The sequence below is a fragment of the Manis javanica genome, chromosome 1, assembly GCF_040802235.1.
Source record: "Manis javanica isolate MJ-LG chromosome 1, MJ_LKY, whole genome shotgun sequence".
NCBI lineage: Eukaryota > Metazoa > Chordata > Mammalia > Pholidota > Manidae > Manis > Manis javanica.
Window position 1 is genome coordinate 144,218,123 of NC_133156.1, and position 21,780 is coordinate 144,239,902.

The window sequence follows — 21,780 nt, forward strand, 5'->3', positions numbered from 1 at the left end:
TTACGGAGTGATAGGTATCTTTGATGTGGGATGGTCCCTCACACAACTTGGGAAAAGGTCAGGCAAGAAGCCTTCCAGAATGTACAACCAAGGGTACACCTTGCACTTCTCTTCCTGCCCCAAGGTGCCCTTTGTGCCAACAGGAGTGCCCTTTTGCTCTTGTCCTTTCAGGAAAGGTCCCATCTCTACACATCAGAGCCGGGTAGCTTGAACCATCACTGCCTTCTCACTCCAGAATATTCTTCACTCCAATAAGCAGTGCGTGGTTAACGACATCTCCTCCCCCTTCTTTACATCAAGACCCTTCAGTCATAAAGCCTAACTAATGAAAATGGTGAATGCTTTTTCCTACAGATCTTAACTGACATGCAGATCAACATTATTAGTAATAATAACGGTAAGAACAAGAAATCTACTATTTCTTAAGCTGAGTGGGTGGCACTTTTTATTTAACAGTACGTATGTGTCGAATAAACTCACTTTCAAAGTGAAGAGGTCACCGATTTTTCTTTCTTCCTGTGACCTTTCAAGTGTGTTGCATAGGAAGCTGGATTTTTAGAGTTACTGCAGTTTAGGAGCATCACATAGTAGCTGAAAACACCAGCTCCAAAACTAGGAGCTGAATCTTACTAACTGTTGACCTGGGAAAGATCTGATTTCCTCCCCTATCATAGGGTGGGTGTGAGAAATACAGGAATTAATAAAGTATATAGAGTAAGTAGCATCTTGCAGATTGCATGTGCTACTGAAATGCTAGCTAGTTTTGTTGGCTGCTTGACCTGTATCATGTTATCAGCATGATTATTTCCATGTGCAGTATCAGATAGAGAGCAAAATGAAAATAGAATTCCATGGCACTTGCACCTTTATATCTGCATACATATGTTGCTACCCGCATTCTTTTCCATTTGCAGCAGCCTTTCCCACCACCCTCCGGTACCACCCAGGTCAGTCTGTGGCTCAGTGTTCAGTGTGGGTTTCAGATTCCCAAAGCAGTTTCACAGTCCTGCTTTCTCAACCCCATAACTGACTGGGGTTTGGAGGAATGAAGAATGAGACTCAGGCTCCCAGAGCCACCCCGGTGGGACCTGGGCGGCCCTGCCCCGTGTTGGCCCATGCTCACCTTGGTCTCCAGGATCAGCAGGCGGAGGAGCTGTCAGTCTGGTCTTCGGCGTGACTGTCGGGTTCCGAACCAGTGCTGTTCCTCGACAGCAGGACCTCCTGTGATCAGGCGCTGGAAGGTTTTCTTGGCTGATAGCCGTCATTACCTTGGATATCTTTAGAGTGTTTACGTTTTTTTAAATAACAAATTTGCTCCTTTTTTAAAATTTCTTTTTATAGTGGGGGGTGGCTAACTTTGTTAAACTAGTCTCTATATATATTTGGATCAGATTTATTGATATGACACATGTTCATAAAAGTAATTATTTCTTGAAGCTGTAACACTGGGTTCTTTTAAAAACTGAGTCGGTACACTTTTGATAGGATATTTACAAAACAACCGTGTGGATGCTTATGTAGTAGTAAGAGAAGACAAATATGAATCACCATAGCTAATTTTATAATAGAAAATCATTGCCAGAGCCCATATTTCAACAGCCATGCTTGTGTAATGAATGGACTAGCTAGAGATGATTAATATCAAATATTAAAAATTTTCTACCAAGTACTCAATTGGAAATTACAGGTTTTATGTTACAATTTAACTTCCAAACAATGGTCATATTGGCTGCTGTATTTAACATCCATTTCATCATATGGTCCTTTCAGCAAGATCAGAAGAGAGGGGTGGGAGGAAAAAGGTAAACCCGTGATTGGGGGAAGTGTATTAGTGAGTGTGTACGAGTGTGTATGAGTGAATGGTAGCTCTCCACTCACCATGTGCTGTGTGCCCTCCCCCACTCACCTCACTCTCTCACCTCTCTGTGGTGTCTGGTGGGCTTGTTCTCCATTACTTGCTCTGGGTTAAGGCTTTCTCCTCTTCCTCCTTACTCGACTCTGAACAATCCTAGCCCCATAACTGTTCATTTTCTGGTTTCTTAGAATGTAGCATCAATAACTTCTTTCTGCTGTTTTTGAAATCTGTTATTGTGATGGTGAATTCTACTGGTAGAATTTCTGATGTTAAGCTTGTGGAGCCATCCTTGTGTTTCTGGAATAAACCCTGTCCCATATGAAGCAGAGTGTATGTGCATGTGTGTGTAATTTGCTAATACGTGTATTCCCTTAGGTCTGTTTTCAGCTGTGTTCTTTGATGAGGTGGGCCCATGATTTTCCTTTCTCATAATGACCTTATCCAGCTTTAGTGTCAAGGTTATCAAGATCAAAATAATCTTCAAACTGCATTAGGAAGCTGTACTTTTTCCAGTCTCTGAAATGATTTCTATGAAGTTGAGATTACAAGTTTCTTAAGGAATTGTTAAAACTTACATGTAAAAATGAGCCTGTGGCCTTTTTTGGTAAACTACTCGGGCACTTACTATGTGTTTTGTTTGGGTGTTAGAAACTATAATATATGAAAATGTATTTGAAAAAGTTCTTTTAATGGGGGTATTATGCATATACTTAAAGGCAGAGAGGAAGGAACTTGGTAGCATTGGAGATTTTAGAGGAAAAAAGAGGTGATTTGGGAAAGGGATAAAGGAGGAGAGAAGAGATGGGAAGGAAGTGAAGTCGGAGGGACCAGTCCTTGAAAAGTGGACCAAGCTCTGTGACCGTGTTCTTACAGGGCAAGTTTGAGAGGATCGGGACTGACGGGGCATTTTTCGGTTAGAGATGGGCTGGTGCAGGAGCTCTCTCTCAAGGCTCTCATGTTCTCCAGTCAGACAGGAGGCCATGTAACACAGAAGGTCGAAACAGCCAGGAGGAGGGTCGGTTGCACAGGAAAGACAAAAATGAGAATATACGGGTTATTCAGCTTTGCTATTAACCATAAAAAAACACAGTTTTAATGGGGAAGTACATTAGAAATTCAAATAAGGAAAATCCAACAAGATTGACAGAACTCTATGTCGTTAACTCATTTTCCCCTTCCTCCTTTCATTATTTGAGGGCATTTCAGGACAGAGCATAACCCTTCCTGCTGCTTAGTACAGGAACCCAAACCTGAAGTGACGTGTCGGCCTCCAGGGCCATATTGGCCACTTTCTTCCAATTCTTCTAACTGAAAAGGCAGATAAATGTTAAGTGATTTTCTTCTGATGTCTATTCGTAGTCATCTCTGCCCTCACATGGCTCATTTTCTGCTCCTTAACAGAAAGGTCAAGCCCCGCTCTTGCCTCCCCACCTTGAATGTGGTGCGCGTGGCCGGCTTTGGATGCTGCGCGTTTTGGTGAAGAGAGCGCTGGAAGTGTGCTCAGGGGCCTTGGGCTCCAGGCCTGGCTGGGCTCTCTCTCTAGCCTTAGGTTTCCTATCTGTGTGATGAAGTTCTTGAACTAAAACTACTCTATGGACACTTCTAGGTCTTAGCCAGGCTTAACAAAGGCTCTGTGGTGAACATGCCATTGGGAATTTTTCATAGGTAACATTCTACATAGTTGCACTGAACTCAGTGTCTTTCTCTAAACCACCCATACCTCTTGGCATCTATGTATCAGTCATCATTGTTCTCTTCACTCAATCTTGAAACTACTTTGCTGTCTTTAACTTCTTCCCTTTAGGCCTGATGTCTGGTTAGTTATCTGGCAAGTGGAACTCTCTCATTGCATCTGCCTTTTGCATTTTCATAGCCATTACAAATAGAGCCACTACCTAAGTTGTGTGATTTTTATTTGCTTAACACCTAATATTCTGGCCTCCACTCATTTCTCTTTGCTCCCTATCAATGGCTATTCACGTTCCTAAGATACTTGCTTTAATGTATGAAGTGTTTGCTTGAAAACTTCTCAAAGCCTTTCCATTACAGATGAAGTCAAGTCCAAACTTTTTAAACTATAAACAGATAATTTTAGTTACATGTAAATATATCTTCCAGTTACCTTCCCCAGTAGTTTCTTGAGTTGCCACAGCTTTTTCCTTTCTGCTCCTTTTCCTTCTTTCCTTTCAGTTTTAATGTTCTTCTTTTGAATTCACCTACTCATTCTGTCTTTAATCCACACATTTATTATTGCCCATCACATTCAAGGTGCTGCAGAGCTGCAGAGAGCTATGTGGACATAAGAGTGGTGTGGTCCTGTCTCCCCCAAACAGAGAAGCTTCTCAGGGGCATGATGGGGGAGGTGAGCAATACTGGCTACAGCCGTAGTCCCCCACATTGCTCTCCTGCTTCCTGAAGAACACACCTATACTGAAAATATGCAGTTGTATCTTCCCTGTCTTTCCACCTAGGTCCTCAATCATCTCTCCTTTCTGTGTACAAATACTTCCTGTAACCCTACAAATACATGTAAGGATCTTGTATGTTTAAAGAAGATACTGTGTTTAAAGATGATATTAGTGCTACTTCCCTAAGTTATAAACTCCCAGAAGAGACCATTTATTAACTTTTTGCTAGCTCCAGGGCCTTACCCATACCCTGCTATAAATAAGAACTTTTAAAAATTGACTTACCTATAAAACGAAGACATAAATATAAACAGCTAATAAGAATCAAGATACACATTAAAATTTCAAAAACCATATACAGATCTCTGTATAACTCAACCTTGGTCTCCCTTATGCAGAATAGAACTTGCAGTTTGTGTCATTTTTTTCCCCCCAATCACTGATAGAGAAATGCCATATTTATTATTCAGAGCTCTTCCTTGAAAATTATCCATCTCAATCACATCAACAAAGGTGTTTCTACAGGATGTATTATGGGGCATGGGCATTAATTCCATGTTAGATCTGTCTTTAGCATCTGCTTTTTTTGAAAGAGATCTCCCCTATGTTACACATTTTCCCCTCAAACCAATAACTTTATTGAGTGATACTTGTCATGTGCCTGTTTAGTCAGTGTGATATTGCCAATCTATTAAAATAAGAAAAATATTAAATCTAAGAGAAAAAGATAAATAACACAGCTGAGTGTTAGGGATGATGATAAGGTATGGCACAACTGGCAGGCAACTCACTAAATTTTTTTGTTTTTGGTATCAGAAATGAGCTTATGGAAGTCACAGAAATGGCTTGCAAAGTGGCAGCATGCTATGCCTCTTTGAATAGTGTCATTTGGTTATAATCAGGGTCTCAGCTAGAGGCCATTTAATAGGAGTTGACAGTGCTTGTAAAATTCCTGTTTCTGAAGAGTGGCTATTTCCTGATTTCCCTTAGAAAAAAATGCGAATGAGGCCTAGAGGTCATTGTGGATTTGTCATCTAGAAAGGACTGAATGTGTTTAATGAGTCTAAACATGGGGCCAAAATAGAAATCCAAAGGACAGGGAAATGCAATGTCTTCTTTGAAAGAAGGCAAATGTGTTGCTTCTGTGTCTGTCCTTGTTTGGAAGGAGGGCTTTTGTGATTTTTCCAAATCTTCAGCTTTTTCCCGGGAAGTTGCACAGGAAATGGGCTTGTTTGCAGTCAGTCTCCTCTGATGAATAATGTGATTGCTGTGCTATTTTCTGCCTAGCCCAGAGCTGAAAGGAAGATGCACATCTGGCTTGTAAATCACAACCAAGCATTGGTGCCTCACTCATGCTTTACTGGGTGGCTGCCCTCTGTGTTTTACATATTCTCAGCATGCATTATAGGACATCCTGATGGAAACCTCCAGTGGCTCCTAAGCCATCACATCAGGGAACCTTCAAACCCTCTCTGAAATGTCATGATTGCTATCTGATGTACACTCTCTGTGGTCCCCAGAGGAAACATCATTCATTTTTATCTTTTTATGTATTTATTTTTCCTATTTAGAGATTGGCCCCTGGTTACGGGAGTTCAGAGTGAAGAATGCTGTGGATTTCTCGCAGTTAACATTTGACCCAGGACAGAAAGAGCTTGTTGTAGGAGCAAGGTGAGAGATCTTAATGTTTTGCCACCCAGATATTTTCAGACCTTGTGTTATTTGTGTGCAATTATACTTGAGCTGCTCCGCCATAGTTGACAAGTGCCATGTGATATTTCTTCTAAGAATGAAATACAGTATGATTGTCATAAAGTATGCTGCTAATAATAGGATGGCTACTGATCTTTATAGCAAGCATTTATTGGTCTCTACCCCTGTGCTAGTAGCTGTCCTAACATGAATTAATTCTTTTTTCCCTCCCATTAAACCTGAGAGGTAGGTATTGTCACATCCCTATTTTAGAGATGAGGAAATTACAGCAGAAGGTGGGTAAGTATGTTGCTGTGGGACATATTTATTAATGCCTACTAAAAGATGGACCCATGTTTCAGACACTGGCAGTTTGACTCCAGAAACCATGTTCTTAACTTCACCTTACATTCACTACATTCTTCAGTAAAACTCTAGAGATGTTTACTGAAGAATGTAGAGAGACCTGAATATCCATTCCAATGCCCATTGTTAGCTTTCTTTGTGACTTTGGTTAGGCAGTTGAGAATTCCAGCAAGTTGTTGTTAGTTATCTGTCTGAAGGGGCACATGTTCCTATATCCAGGTGAATGCCTCACGTCCCTTTTGACCACGAGGCCACTGGAACACAGTGAGAACGAATCTTGAGTTGAACAGTTCCCTCGTATTTACTGTTGCTTCCTTAGAAAACACACTGAACCCCTGCATTCAAACCACCTGTCCTGCCTGTGTTATTTTGAGGATAATGTATGAAAACCACTTTATATCCCTCTCTTAGGAAAAATGATATGAGACTTGAAGGAAGAGGCCATTCATAGCACTGGACTCTGCAGGCTCTCAAGGAATTGCTTTGTGCAGTGGAGTGCGCCTACCTATCTCTTGACCAAAGCTATTGGACTGGAGAGCTTCCCTTTCATAGCAAGAAGGGTTGTGCCATTTCCACACAGACCTGGGGAAGCTAAATCTACCTTAGGTTCTGGGCACTCTTGACGGACCCAAACAGTTCCTAGATCCATTGCTGCTGCTCATGGATCTCAAGGAAACCCTGCATACCCACCCAGCACTTGAAGACATTGAGATGTGTGGCCGTAACTTTATGGGAACAGACAGGAGTTGACTTAGCTCCTGGCACATAGCATGTCGCCTTCATCTCTTCTCACGTTTTGTGCAGACAGTTTGGATTGGGTGGACTTGACCTGGTACTTTTGCCTACTTCTGCCTGTTGGGAATCCGTGGTGGGGCTTCTGATGCTGACTTACATCAAATTCCACCACTGGCAGCCTGGGCTGTCTATTGCAGGGTTTTTTAACTGGTCTGCTGCCACCAATTTTTCTCCCCTTCTGTATATCATGGGCAATGTCTTCTTCAAATGCCCCCTTCAGTAGCTCCCACTGGATAAATGTGGCTCACTGACCACCTGCTGTGGTCCCACATCCCTTACAGACTGTCACCTTGTTTTCACTCTCACAAAGTTGAGGCATATGGGATTGTTTATGGTTCCCACATTATCAAATGCTTTTTTACTTGCCTTTAAGATTTGGTGACTCTTGCTTTTCTGGAAGATTGTCTGCCAACCCACCCTCACCCCAAGTTGCCTACTCAGTGAACTCGTATTCTTAGTGAGGATGTGGTTCAAGGGTCCTCCACTGGGCCCGAGCTGCTATATTCCCTGCTCTGGTGGTCTGTTAATGCATCTGCCACTCACCTTCATTACTGCCCTTACTGCATTATTTCTTGTTGGGTGCCACCTGCCCCCTGCCCCCCACTGACCCCATGATCAGACAGTGACTTACCAGATGGTAAAGGAGTGTCTGTCCTTTTTTGTGTGTGTTTCTCTAAAATGTAGTCCTGGTAGAAGCGTAGAGATCTCTGTTGATTCAACATACATATTTTCAGAATTTGATTTGTGTATGTGCCTTCTGCACCTGGCAGGACTCTTAGGGGAAGAGGGATCAGGGTTGCAGCAGATTTATCCACATTTGGTCAATAACACAAGGGAGTGGCCATCCCTACACCCCAAAGCTAACTCTTAGGGAAATGACCTGTCAGCCAGGGGGAAAGAGGGCCCCCAGCTGAGGTAGCAGGTGCAAACAGGACCTCCACTGAGGGGGCTGAGTCTTGCATCCTTCATTCAATGCGTGAACAGACCAGCACTGTGCACACGCATACACCCTGCAGGTGGGTGGCTGCTGAGCAGTGACACAGATTCTCTTAATAGGTGTGAGAAGCCAGTGAGCAAATTGGGACTTGAAAGAGACATGTCATGGCCCTGTCCTGGTTGGAGACAGCACTCGGGAACTGTCCCCAGGGGACATCTGTCCCTGGAGGTCTCTATCCATCTCATTTCACCACTGCCCCAGCCCAGCCATGCTGGGAGGTATTGGATGAGCCACTATGTCAGGCTTGCCTAGTATGGCGCCGGGCCCAGGAGCAGTAGGAACACCAGGCTGAGCACGTAAATGTCCAGGAGGTGTGGTTAGATTAGAATTTCAAGTAAGCATCCCTAGGAGCATGGGCTCTGTCTTCTTTTCTAAACGGCGCTGGGTACATTGCACACCTTGATAAACCAGTAGCAGAAAGGGGCAGACTGGGCTTGCTCAGCAGCCTCACCTTGAGCCTGTTTCAGACTCTAATTTTCTCATCTTTAGAATTGATATAATTATTCCTATCCTCATCAGCTGTTGTGAGGATTACATGAAGTGACCCATGCAGAGCGACAGTCATGGGAATGGGCACCCAGCGAGGCCGCCACAGCAGGGAAGCTCTGCAGTATGTCTGGGTCTCAGCGCGTGTGCTCCACGTGTGCCTCTGTCAGACACCAGTGAGTGAGGAGATGAGGAATTTTACCTAGGAAACTGGGTGGGATTAGGCTCAGAAAGTTTGGGAGGGAGTGTGAGCCAGTTATGAACCTTTAAAAATAACCCAGCCCTCAGATTCCTGTTTGGGAGGGCTTGATCTAGCAAAGTAAGTTTAGATAGCAGGTGTGTATTTCAGAAATCTCTAATGGTTTAACTATGTGAGTGTGGGAAAAATGCAGTATGGTGTTTTTGTTTTCTCATACTTAACACAGGCTTTGTGAAGCCATTTATGGGTGGCTTCACTTTATACCAGTGATATTTTAATGTTCCTGAAATCAAATTCTCTGAAGGATTCTTTGTGTTCTTTGCAACAAAAAGTTTCTTGTGCTGCAAAAGAAAGCATCTTCTTTGGCAATTTGTGGTCATACAGTGCTAGAAGGTACATGCATATGAATTCATGCAATTTCTGGAAGGATCCCTAAATTTTCCATTTCCAAAGTTTACATTATCTTTCATATTATTTTAAGAACATTGACATGCATATCCTATTTTACCCAAGCCTCCCTAAAAATTAATAATGTTTCTATTTTCAGTAATGAGACTCAGGCATTTTCATCTTAGAAAATGTAGAAAATATAGCAAAACATAAAGGAAACACAGAATTTTGGAAATAATCACAGTTACCTTTTCAGTTTTATGTGATTTATATTTGCTTATACTATTGGGATAATAGTTTATGAGTGATTTATATACTTACTTGTCAAAAAACCCACTAAAAAAGCCTCTATTATATATATTCAAGTTCCAAAATGAAAGCCTATGATGTGCTTTAGTGATGATTTTAATAATAGTTCACAAAGTTGATTCAGGTGTAAATTTCAACTGCAGACAGGATATCAACAACAGAGGTTAAGAGAGGGTGATTACATTTTTATTCTCAGAATGAATCTGCTTGACTGTAGTGTCTCATGTTCATTGTAAGGATGACGGTTGATCTGTGCTGAATTCAAATGTTATTCCAAATGGCAACTAACTTGGTCCACACACAATGCAGTGTTTGATAACAATCAGGGCATTTATAAATTGACTGTATTTTTATAAAGCATAAAGACACACTGTAGTAATAAAAAGGAACTTCTCACCTGAGAGAATGTAAGTTTCTTTCAGCGTTTTTGTTTCTTTTCTTTCAGCTACTTCCTACCTGTAGCTTGATTTCTGATTATTTCCTTCTTTACTAACAAGCTTCAGTGTAATAAAAACTTAAGTTGAAGGGCAGGGCGTAGCCTTGCAAACTTTGATATTTTAATAAGAACACTCACCTGTGAGCTCTTGTACAGCATTGTTAGTCCCGGCGGTCCAGCCATATGCCGGGGTGAAGGTGGTGGGAGTGACATCCGTAGACCCAATACTTGGGACAGGTGACTGTCATAACTGAAGACAAGCACATAAAGACTTATGTCCTTGGAAATTTTTGGGTTTAATTCTATTAAATTACATCACATGATAGGAACATTATAAAGCTATCAGGAGAAAGGGTAATGGGGATGTGTGAATCTCCTTGCACACCTGGCCGGATGTAAGGACCAGCCCAGTGCCAGGCGCCTTGCATGGCACCACTGGACTTGCCGCTACAGTCAGTGCCCTGTTTCCATCTGTGGGAAGATATTTCTGTATATATGTCTGTACAACAAATAGCACAGACTTCTTAATCAGCATGTTTATTACTAAAAATAAAAACTAAAAGCCGAGTGCTTCCGAGGCAGAGCTTCCTTACAGTCACAACAAACTAATCTTGACAAATTCTAGTGTATTAGTTTGAACCATTGTTTTTGCCCATGGCTTAAAATCTATAAAAAAATACAGATAAAAAGGGAAGATTAACTTGCTTTTGTGTTATGCTGGGACTGAATTTGCTTTAAGTGTTCAAAGCATATATTTCCATAAAGTCACAGTGGATCAACAGGCAGATATTAATTTAGAGTAAGGTCCTCCTTTCAAAATGACTTTGCCACTGGTTCTAAACAAATCAGCTAAATTTGGGGTTCACAGAAAGGCCATTTTTAAATATTGACTAATATAATTCTCCCTTTTGTTTGGTGGTTGTAATGCCTATTGTTATTTTAAAGTTTTACCTTAAAATTAATCTTCTGGGAGCTGTATATGATTAAAAGAAAACTGGAGATTTTGATGAGATCAGCAGCTCTGCTTCCAGGAGACAAACCTTCTATTTTCCGAAGGATACATTTTAATCAAGTTTATATAAATTAAAGGTAACTCCTGCTGAAGTGGAATGAAATTAGCAATTAGGAGTGAAGCTGAAAAGCAGTAGCCCTCACCATGCAAAGAGATCCCGGCTTTGATGGTGTTTGCACTGTACTTACATGAATTACCACTGAGGAAGGGGGGTGGCAAGCAGGATGGCGCTCTTCCCTTCACCCCTCCCCACCTGGGGTTTGTTTTAACCTTTCCTTCATAGTTTAAATACTTGGTCTTCTCTAGGCTTTTCCTTGTTGGTGGTGGCCCTCGATTCACAGGGCCCTCGTGTTTTTTCCTCTTTATATTCTCGGCTTACCTGCCTCCTCCTCTCTGCTACGCTTCCTTCTTCCACTAGGCTGATTTGATGAATTAACCTAATCTGTGTTAAAAAGTCCTCTCTTCGTCTTCTGGCTTTGTTCCCTTTGGTCCACTACTTGCTAAACATCAGTGTACCTAGCTATCACCCGGGGTGTACATTCAACAGGAAGCTTCCTCTACCCCTGCTCCCATCTCTGCTGGCACGGTGAGCTGGAGGGGGTCCAGGAGGGTGGGCTGCTGGTGACCACAGACAGGTGGTCTCCAGACGCTTTTGTGGGAATGACTGTAAACACTGTGTTCCTTTTGCTGTCATAGAAAAACAAAATAACCTGGGTACTCTCTTCCTTGCTGGAGTTGGGGAGCTGCTCAGGCTAGCACTGTTACTTAGTTATAAATATTATATATATATATATATATATATATCATCTTTCCTTTTCCAAAATTCCATTTAAGAGCCAACAAAGGGGTGTGATAAAAATTAATCAGCCTCTTTCCTTTGAGTGCCTGTGAGTGGCCCAGGTCTTGAGTGTTGAGGGCTTTCCTCCTAGGCACTCACACCCTTATTAGTCCATTTATTTACTCTTTCATGACTCTTCGTTCATCAAATATTTATTGAATCTACTTTATGCCCGAAAGTACCTTAGGCATTGCATTGGGGAAATAAAGACGAAACATAGTCTCTACCTGATGAAGATTTCATAGCCTAGTAGAAGGAATGACAAGCTAAACTCAATGAGTTGGCCTCCTGTTTTTGTAAATAAAGTTTTATTGGAACACAAGTACCCTTATTCATCTGCAGATTACCTGTGGCTGCTTTCCAGTTTTCACTGTAGAGATGAGTAGTTGCAACTGAGACCATAAAGCTGAAGCTTTTGCTATCAGGCCTTTAAAGAAAAGGTATGATGACTGGGTATGGGGGAACACAGACAGTTCAGCTCTCCCAGGGAGGCCTGAGTAAAAAGGGCCCTGGTAACCCCTGGAGTACAGAAACGTGATGGTCCTTGGGGTGCACTGAGAAGGTCCTCTTTCAGGTTAACCTTGGAGGTGCATTAGGAGTCTGACAGGTGGAAGAGAGCCTCCCTGCCTGCGGAACCACACCACGGGGAGTCAGAGATCTTGATGAGGCCGAGATAAACTGGGTGGGACTGGACCTGTTGGCGACTGAGAGGGGAAGTTGTTACAGATGAGGCTGGAGTTTTGGGTAGAGTCATACCATGGAAGAGCTCGGGCTTAACCCTCTAGACCAGTGATTCCAATGCTAGAGTCACAAAAGTCATCTGAGCGGCCTTTCAAAAATGTAGATGCCTACAGGCCTCTCGTTAGATCATTTGAATTAGACTATCTGGAAGTAATGTTGGAATCTTTGATTTAATCAAGCTTTTGATGCTCTGATGCTCTGGCAAATTTGAGAGGCTTTGCTAAAGGCATTAGGAGCTCAGGAGGTTTTTAAGCCTGTATCTAAATGTGCTCAGATTTGCTTTGGGAAGATACGTCTACCATACTGCGTGCACAGTGTGCTTGAATTTGGAGGGAGGGACAGCAGTTGGCACTTTGGATCATGTGACAGCAGAGGGAAGCCACACTCAGTGGTAGTGGCAGTGGAGAGGAGAAGTCAGATTGGAGGCCAATTTCACAGCTTGGTTGGGCAGTGATTGATGGCCAATCGAATGGGGTGGCTGAGGGCAGTGTCAGTGTGAGATTTGGGAGCAAGATTTGAGAGTATGGTTTGTGATGGCATTAGCTGGGATTGAGCACATGGGGAATGAGCTGTGATTCTTTGATGATTTGAAGATAAAACAAAACCCTCAGATTTTACTGACTTAAGATAACCCAGAAAAATAACTGTATATGGAGATAATTTGAAGAGTGAATATTCCTAGGAGCACACAGGTTAAAGGAATCATTCCAAGCTCAGATGGTATTTTTTTCAAATGAAAAATGGTCCCTATTAACTAAAAAATGGAAGGGGGCAAAGCAAATGCCCAGTGGACCCACAAAAGCAGAAGTTGCAAGTTAAATTTAGTGCAATCCTCAAAGAGATTTGCAAATAATATTTGAAGCATAATACATTTTAAGTTATCAGTGTGATTAGTAACAATATTGGTTAATAGCTTTGCCCCAAATATGATTTTACATCTCTGAAATTTGCTAGTAGCATTGGTCTTAATTATGGCATGCCCCTCAAAATCCTATCTGTTATTTCATTCTACTTGATAATAACAACAGGCTCTCCATCTATTTCTGTGCCTTTTAATCTTAGTATTTAAACATACAAAAATGTTGCTAAAATGGCTTAATCTTGGTTCCTATGTATTCTTTAAAACATTTCTAATAACCAGGACTTTTAAGGGGTTTGAAGTAGGCTTTGTGGACTAGGAAATGAAGTAAGCCAATAAAATTTTGGGAGTATGTGTACTGGACACATATGGTAACAACAACCATAATCAGAATTATTCATAAACTGTCATAGTCTAAACTATACATTTATGAGTTTTGAGGAGAGTAGAAATAATTCTGAGTGAGGAGGCAGCTTATAACCTGACAAATGTATTATACATTTGTCACCTATTTAAAAACATATTAGCAAAGTTAAAAAAAGCCCTCAGCATTCAAAAACTGTGATTTAAACATGATCCAACTACTTAAATACAGGGCTATATATTTGGAATAGCTTGGTAATTTAAAAATGTAAATAAGCTCCCCAAAACTTGTGGAAAAAGTTCCTAAGAGATCTTTTTGGAATGGTGATAACCACAGATAAAATAAAGGCTCCTGGAATTTGTTTCTTCAACTAGCATAATGAAAGTCTTAGGAACAGTGATTACAGATAGGGTGGCGAGCTACATGATGAAATGATGGTGACAGGATGAAGTTCAGTCTTCATATTCTTTAAATTATTGCTATGATTGACATATTAAGTATTTGCATTTAGATAATTAAAATAACTTTTATAAAAAATTTTATACTATAAAGAATATAGTTACTACTATTAATTATCAAGTCTATCTAATCTTCAAGTGCAGTTGAACATGTGAGTGCTATGTGGGATATCAGTATTTCAGGCTCTGTGCCAGCTGGATATTGACAATAATTAAGACGGAATTATGCGGTAAAGAGACATCATAGAGAGGATGAAGCTGGTACAGGTGCAGGAAAAACCAGCTCTCCAGTTGATGTCAGCTCAGATTTACCCAAATGGTGATGGCTTTTATGCAGTATGTGTTTACTCTGCAGATTGTCCCACGTTAAACATGGACTAAACTTTTATGAAGCAATGAAAACATATTCCTACCGCCATTGTTTAAAACCTTTTAAAAAATGGGTTTACTTGCTTTTCGTTGTTTGTTTTCTCTTAGTGCAAAATGCCTGTTTGTCTCAGTCTTTTGCTCCTCAGATCTAAGCAAGCCTCTAACCTACAGGTGCAATAAGAACTTAGAATTTTTTCTTTGATTTTATAGCTATATTCATCAGAGACCAATTGAGTTATTCTAAGAGAATGTCATTTTAAAACACCTGTGTCTTTCATAATTAATGGAGGTCAGAGTTAAGTTTTATAGTGTCTCTGGATAAAATGAGTCATTTAGTTAATATGCTCATGATGGTTCAACCTTTTCTTTAATGCCAGCTGAATTTTATTACTTTACATGAAGACACAAATGAACTTTGTCTATTAAAACCCTCAGCGCTTAGATTGGAGAGTAGATTGTTGTGCTTAGTGGTTTGTTGCTAATAGGCCACTGGGGAATGTGATGGGAGGCAGGGATGAGTTATCCAGTCCTACAGTCAGTAAGGAATAAACTCCGGTGAAGAGGGGGGAAACGCTCAGCTTCCTAGTGGGTAAAGAGTGAGTGGGCTTCAGGATTGTCAGGTTGCGCCTGCTGAATTTAATGGCTTTGTGATTTGAATTATTCAGTCTGTTGGATCTGTATATTCCTCATATATTATTACTCCTAAAAGTAATACAGTTATTACATTTGAATGTGCAATGTCAATTTTATTTCAAGACATCTAAAAAAAGTAGGTCCATACTAAAGGAGGAAAAATAAAAAAATACTTTTATTTATTATAGCCATAAAACTGAACATTTATGGCATGGTAAATTCTTGCTCTGTACTTCCATAATGAGGGGAAAAATGGAAATACAGAATAGCTTCCCCAAGCTGTACAACTCATGCATTCTAAGAATTCTAATCTCTTAACCTCTGCACCACTGCCATTCTCCCTGAAGAATAGCAATATTCCTTATTACTACCTATTTACATCTAGGGATGTTATGAAGATTGATGAGACTACTTAAATACTTTGGGTTGCTCAAAGCATTGCCCTACTAGAGAAAATGACCCTATGTGAGATATTTGGTTAGCATTCCCCGTTGGCTGGGAGCCAGAATCATTACTCCTTCATGTTGGAAAGGTTGGTAGCCTTTCTTGTGAACCTCACATATATTGTTTTCCCTCTTCTCTGTGCTCACGATTGCAGGATAAAATGGTTGCCTCTTCTGTAATGCCCTGGAGAATAGCTACTTGCAAGGGACCATAGATCTTACTTTAGTGTGTGAGTGGCCCAACATCTGGGAATATCAATTTTTTATTCCCTTTAGAAGATTTTCTTTCTTTTTGTAATCTTTAACTTCGTAGGTCATTGACTCTAACTGTGATAGATCAAGCTGCCTTGGGAGATTTCAGATCCCTCGTGTTACTAGCTGGATTGGAAGTCTTCCAACAGCAAAAATGCACTTGGACTTGTATTTGGTACCATAGAGTTTCAGGGAAGGGGTTTGAGAATAGTAGAATCCACATTGTGTTTTGTCAGATTCTTAAGTTCCAGGGAGGCGATTAGGGAATTCTATAAACATTTTATTTATATTTAATCTTTTAAAATATCTTTTTAAAGCATTGAAAGCCATGATAGATAAAGTGAATCCTAAAATGTGTAATATTACAAATGTCTAATATGAAAAAGTCCAGGAAGGCATTCAGTTGCTTCCTGGGGTCTTGTGTTGTCTGTCATCATGTATTAAATGTTCAAAAGTACCTACCATCTCTTTGTCTCCAAAGTCAAACAAATAGATAAAAGCAACAAAAAATGTAACCAATCAACTGACACAGATACAGACCTTAAATAGATGTTGAGGTCATGCAAGATTATAGATTCAGTAATTCTAATTTCCACATTTTCCAGTCAGCTTAGTCTACTGACTTTATGATTAGCCAGTATTATATGTACTCATTAAGTTTTTATTCATAAAGAATATCTTACCTATTTTATATGCTGAGATTTCTTTTTTTTAATTTTGGTATCATTAATCTACAATTACAGAAAGAACATTATGTTTACTAGGTTCCCCCCTTCACCAAGTCCCCTCCACATACCCCTTCACAGTCATGGTCCATTTGCGTAGTAAGATGCTGTAAAATCACTACTTGTCTTCTCTGCGTTGCGCAGCCCTCCCCATGCCCCCCACACACTATACATGCTAATCGTAATGCCCTCTTTCTTTTTCCCCGCCCTTATCCCTCCCTTCCCACCCATCATCCCCAGTCCCTTTCCCTTTGGTACCTATTAGTCCATTCTTGGGTTCTGTGATTCTGCTGCTGTTTTGTTCCTTCAGTTTTCCTTTGTTCTTATACTCCCCATATGAGTGAAATCATTTGGTACTTGTCCTTTTCCACCTGGCTTATTTCACTGAGCATAATACCCTCTAGCTCCATCCATGTTGTTGCGAATGGTAGGATCTGTTTTTTCCTATGGCTGCATAATATTCCATTGTGTATATGTACCACATCTTCTTTATCCATTCATCTACTGATGGACATTTAGGTTGCTTCCATATCTTGGCTGTTGTAAATAGTGCAGCGATAAACATAGGGGTGCATCTGTCTTTTTCAAACTGGAGTACTGCAGTCTTAGGGTAAATTCCTAGAAGTGGAATTCCTGGGTCAAATGGTATTTCTATTTTGAGCATTCTCAGGAACCTCCATACTGCATTCCACAATGGTTGAACTAGTTTACATTCCCACTGAGATTTCTTTTTAAGATTATTTGAAACTTGGTACTCAGTTGAAGAAATAAAAATACTTAAAAAGTATTTGTCAGGAATTTATTGAAATATGTCATGATAATGAGGCTTTCATTAGATGTCCCACATATGCATTCATCCAGCTCTACTGTCACTGCATATGTCTCAAAAGGGTCACAGTCTTTTAGGAATTTGTGTTATATAAATATACTTACAGGTGGTATAGTTAAACTCTCTCATTTTGTAAATGAGGAAACTTCATAAATAGTAAGTATGGGCAGGCAATTTCAGGAAGAATACATGGGAAATAAAGAGGGAAAAAGGAGGCACGATTTAATTGGCCAGACCAGTAGGATTAACATGTTCTCTTGATGGGAAAACATATGTCAGATCAGTCTCAAAGGTGAGAATCAGTTACCTAGAATCAAAAACTTGCCATTACTAGTGCTAAGACTTGAATCATCTCAAAATGATTTGTAAGTGCATCTTGAAATGAACAAAGAAGATGTGTACTGTAAGACCTATTACTCTGTTTCTGTGTCTGTTTGCACATGCATGTGTGTTTGGTGCCAGTAAAATTAGGAAGGGGACATTGGATGACTGATAGTGAGGCCATGTGGCACAATGGGACAAGGGACACTGAGGTAGGGGGTCTTGTTTCTAATTGTAGGACTTTATGTGAATCCTAATAATCTTGAATAAATTGCTGCACCTTTACTTTGCAAAAGTTTCTTCATCTACAAGTTGAAGGGTATATACTCTGTGTTGACAGCTTAGCTCTAGAATTCTTGGATTCTGAGATTTTTTTTTTGGACCAAAAAAAGAAAAAAATGAGAATAGGTTAAAAAAAATCCCCAATTTCTATCTTGTAACCCAGAAAATACCAAAGGAAAAGTTGAGATCTTTGGTACTTTTCTTTATGAAGATGTTGGGTGTGGCAGTGGAGCTGGTGGTGGTGTGATAGCCTCTCACGATTGCTGTGCTGCTTTTCCTAGTAAGCATGCTTCCATTTCACTGTGGAGTGCCTCTGCCATACTGGGTTATCACTGATGAGATGGTCATGAGGGCATCATAGTTCCCATGTGGTTGGGGAGGGAAGGGTAAATGGTTGAAATTCCCTGCTTCTGGCTGGGAATGGGGAGGGATACCTTTACTGTTGGGACATGAGAGGCAGACAAAGAATGGTCAGCAGTTGGAGCTCCTTGGGAAGACACGGACAGAGTGTGACACAGTTGTCATCATATATCAGCGTTTTCCTCTCTTAGCCATTCAGACCACTGTAACAAAATCCCAGGTGGCTTCTAAATGCCAGAAATTTATTTCTCCCAGTTCTGGAGGCTAGAAGTCTAAGATCAGAAGCGTGGTTGGGTTCTTGTGAGGGCCCTTCTCTGGGTTCAGGCTTCTTGCGGTGTCCTCACTTGGTGGAAGGGGTGCGGCAGCTCTCTGGAGCCCCTTGTATATGGGCAGTAATCCCATTCATAAGGGCTCCTCCCTCATGACCTAAATAAGGTCCTACCTCCTAATACCATCACCTCTAGGGGTGTTTAGAGGAGATATATATGTTCAGACCATGGCACTTCCCCTGTGGAAAACACCTGAAAACTGGGTGCAGGGATTTTAGAGAATGATCTCTATATGTCCTCCGACACCCTCCTCAAGAGAGACAACTTTGGACTTTGCTCTCCAGCTGTCCTGCCTGAGTCCTACAGAGCGGTCACTACCATCCTTTTTCTTCAGCGGCCTGAGGACACTTTCAGTTCTCGGCTTGTGTGTGAGAGCTGCCTATTTGAAAGCCCCCCGAGATGGACACTGTAGTGTGGACCTGCAGGTGTATCAGGTGGGGGCATCCTGTGATACCCTCAAGGTCCTCGGGTAACTAATGACTAAAAATAAGGTTGGTTTCCCATGTTAGAAGTATTTACAGAAATAGTCTTTCTTAAAAGAGCCCAGAGCATTGGCCAGCGTGGTGACTGGTTCCCAGATACATGAGAAGATGACTGATGTTGGCTTCTTTTCTGAAATCCAGTGATGCCACTACCCCCCCACTGACAGCAGCCCCAACCCCCAACACACAGAGGCAGCTGCGTTTGCTCGTGCCTATGGCCTGGAACTGCTGGAGGCAGAAGGGATTTCACTCTCTGTGCAGTGGAGAATATGGAGAATATTTCAGTGTGTCTGGCAATTTTAATATTGTCCATAAAGTGCCTAGTAGGAGTTAGAATTGATTATTTTTAATGGGTCAGACACCATCCTGAGCATTGTTTCCCTTGGATCTGAACCTCAGAGTAGATAGGACTGTTGGCTCCTCTGTGCTCCACTGTGTGGGTGAGGAGACTGAGGCATAGCTGCCCCCTTCCTGCTGGATGGTGGCAGAGCTCAGGCTTTGGCACAGGTAGGCTTAACTACTAGGTGTTCTCCCTCCTTCATAGAGGGGCAGTGACTCCGGGCAGCTTCCTCCAGCTCAGAAGCCAAGTAGGAAACTGGCTGGAGGGAAGGCAACCAGGGTGTCCTGAAGGCAGGGAGTGCACGATGGCCAGCAGCCGCCTCTTGTGCCACTTCTGAGTGCCTCACTGTAAAGGTGCGTTTGTGTGGGTGCAGGGACTACCGACTGCTCTTAGAGGAGTAATGGTCTCCACATCACATAAGGCGAGAGTTTGGCCCACCTCTAGATGCTAGCTTGCCTCTGGGGTGCCCACCCTGGCAGTTCCACTCCTCTCTTCCCTCCACGCACTGAGTCCGCACTCGCTCCCCTGCAGGGAGATCTTTCTGTTGGAACCCCTCCTTCTGCATGGTGCCTGACAGAATAAAGATAGACTCTGTTGCTGCCATGTTCCCTCCTCGAAGACATCCCTAGTCTGGTTCTGCACAGAGCATGAGGACTTGACTTCAACGAGAGAGAGGGGAAGTTTTCCTACACGTGGCTTTGTGGTGGACATGGCATGTGCCAAGCAATGCTTCTGGGAATTTCTTGGACATTATTTCAGAGGTTAAACTAGAGGTGCAGAAAGAGTGTGGTAAAGGGGCCTGAAGAAATCCCTATGGTGGTCTGCATGAGGCCATGGTCATTGGGCACAGGATGGCAGTGGCCTGGTGGTGCAGGACACGTTGTGAAACCTGAGTGCCAGAGGCAGTTCCTAGGACTGCCGAGAGCACCCTAAGAGGGAACTCAGTGCCATTCCTACTGCCATGCCGTGCGCTGATGTCATTCCATCCCTGTTCACACAACGAGGTTGTTCCTTGCTTCTCTCAAGACTTTGCCCTGATGTGGCCGTCCCTTGTCATTTCTACAGGGACAGTGTCTTCACTTCTGACATCTACCCACCTCCCCAAATAGTGAAACTAATCTACTTTGATTCTTGCTGGTGATGGGAAAATTTTATTACTGTCTTAGTGCCATAGGAATGACCTGGGACCAGCCCATTATGATGACCTTCAGCTGCTTAGAGAGCCCGACCCCCACTCATACCTTCATAGGGTCTGTTTTCTGTTATATGCTAGTTTCTCCCTGCTTTATTGTTTACCCCTGGGCTGACTTTCTCCCCTGCTCAGCCCCGAATGTTGTTCCTGCTGTACCAGCTTCTCATCTGCGTGACGTGGCTGGAGGTGGAGGCCAGGGCAGCTCACATGAGGGAGGAAGGCCAGTTTGTTATTAAAAGTTACAATAATAGAGCCCCCTGCCTAATGTAACTGATTTTTATGCTTTTTCCCTATACTCTGCTGATCTTGATCACATATTTCACTGTTCTCCCCTTCATTGTTGAGAACTAATAGTTTCTTTTTCTCTGATTTCTCATTTCACATCTGGGCAGCCAGAGCTGACTCTTTGAAGCCCTTGATGGCAGACCTACACGTTCATGCTGCTAAACTTGTTACGTACAGACTCCCTCCAACAGGATAGAACACTGTAATACTCAGGATTCAGCAATGTGGTTGAATTCAAAACCTGGACATGTTTTAATGATAAAGCGTGGTCAATGTAGGTGATCTGTAAGAATGAAGGCCCAGAAAGAGTGGTTTTATATTGTTGTACTTACCTTAAACTCAGTTTCGGGATCAAATGCCCACATCCTTATGTCTATTCCACAGAGATCAAGATGGCCAAGTAGTAGTTTACATTTCCCTTAGTCACACACATACACATGCACACAAACACCCTTCTTCTTTAATTTTCTTGCCAATCTCAAATATGTGTCTGCCGACAAATTGAATGTGACTCTGAATGTTGAGGGCCAAGGAAAACTGTGCTATGTACATTCTTAGCAGGAGGATGCTTTGGAAGCCAAAAATCATCAAGTTTTTTTCACTTGTTCTTGTAATTTTTATGACCTGTTATTTTTTTGGAGGTCTATTAAAATTAAAACTGCTCTCTTTTTGTGTTTTGTAGAAACTACCTCTTCAGGTTACAGCTGGAGGATTTGTCTCTGATCCAGGTAGG

The 21,780-nt window shown here is 41.7% G+C and overlaps 1 protein-coding gene across 4 annotated transcripts in view; it reads left to right on the plus strand.

Annotated features, from left to right (window-relative positions):
• SEMA5A (semaphorin 5A) overlaps positions 1-21,780 on the plus strand; it is a 439,431-nt gene that overhangs the window by 200,867 nt on the left and 216,784 nt on the right. For all 4 annotated transcript variants that reach the window (XM_037024956.2, XM_037024967.2, XM_073237934.1 and 1 more), the window contains exons 3-4: positions 5,835-5,934; positions 21,730-21,775. In XM_037024956.2, the coding sequence (XP_036880851.2) occupies positions 5,835-5,934; positions 21,730-21,775 (146 nt within the window). The remainder of the gene's footprint in view (positions 1-5,834; positions 5,935-21,729; positions 21,776-21,780) is intronic.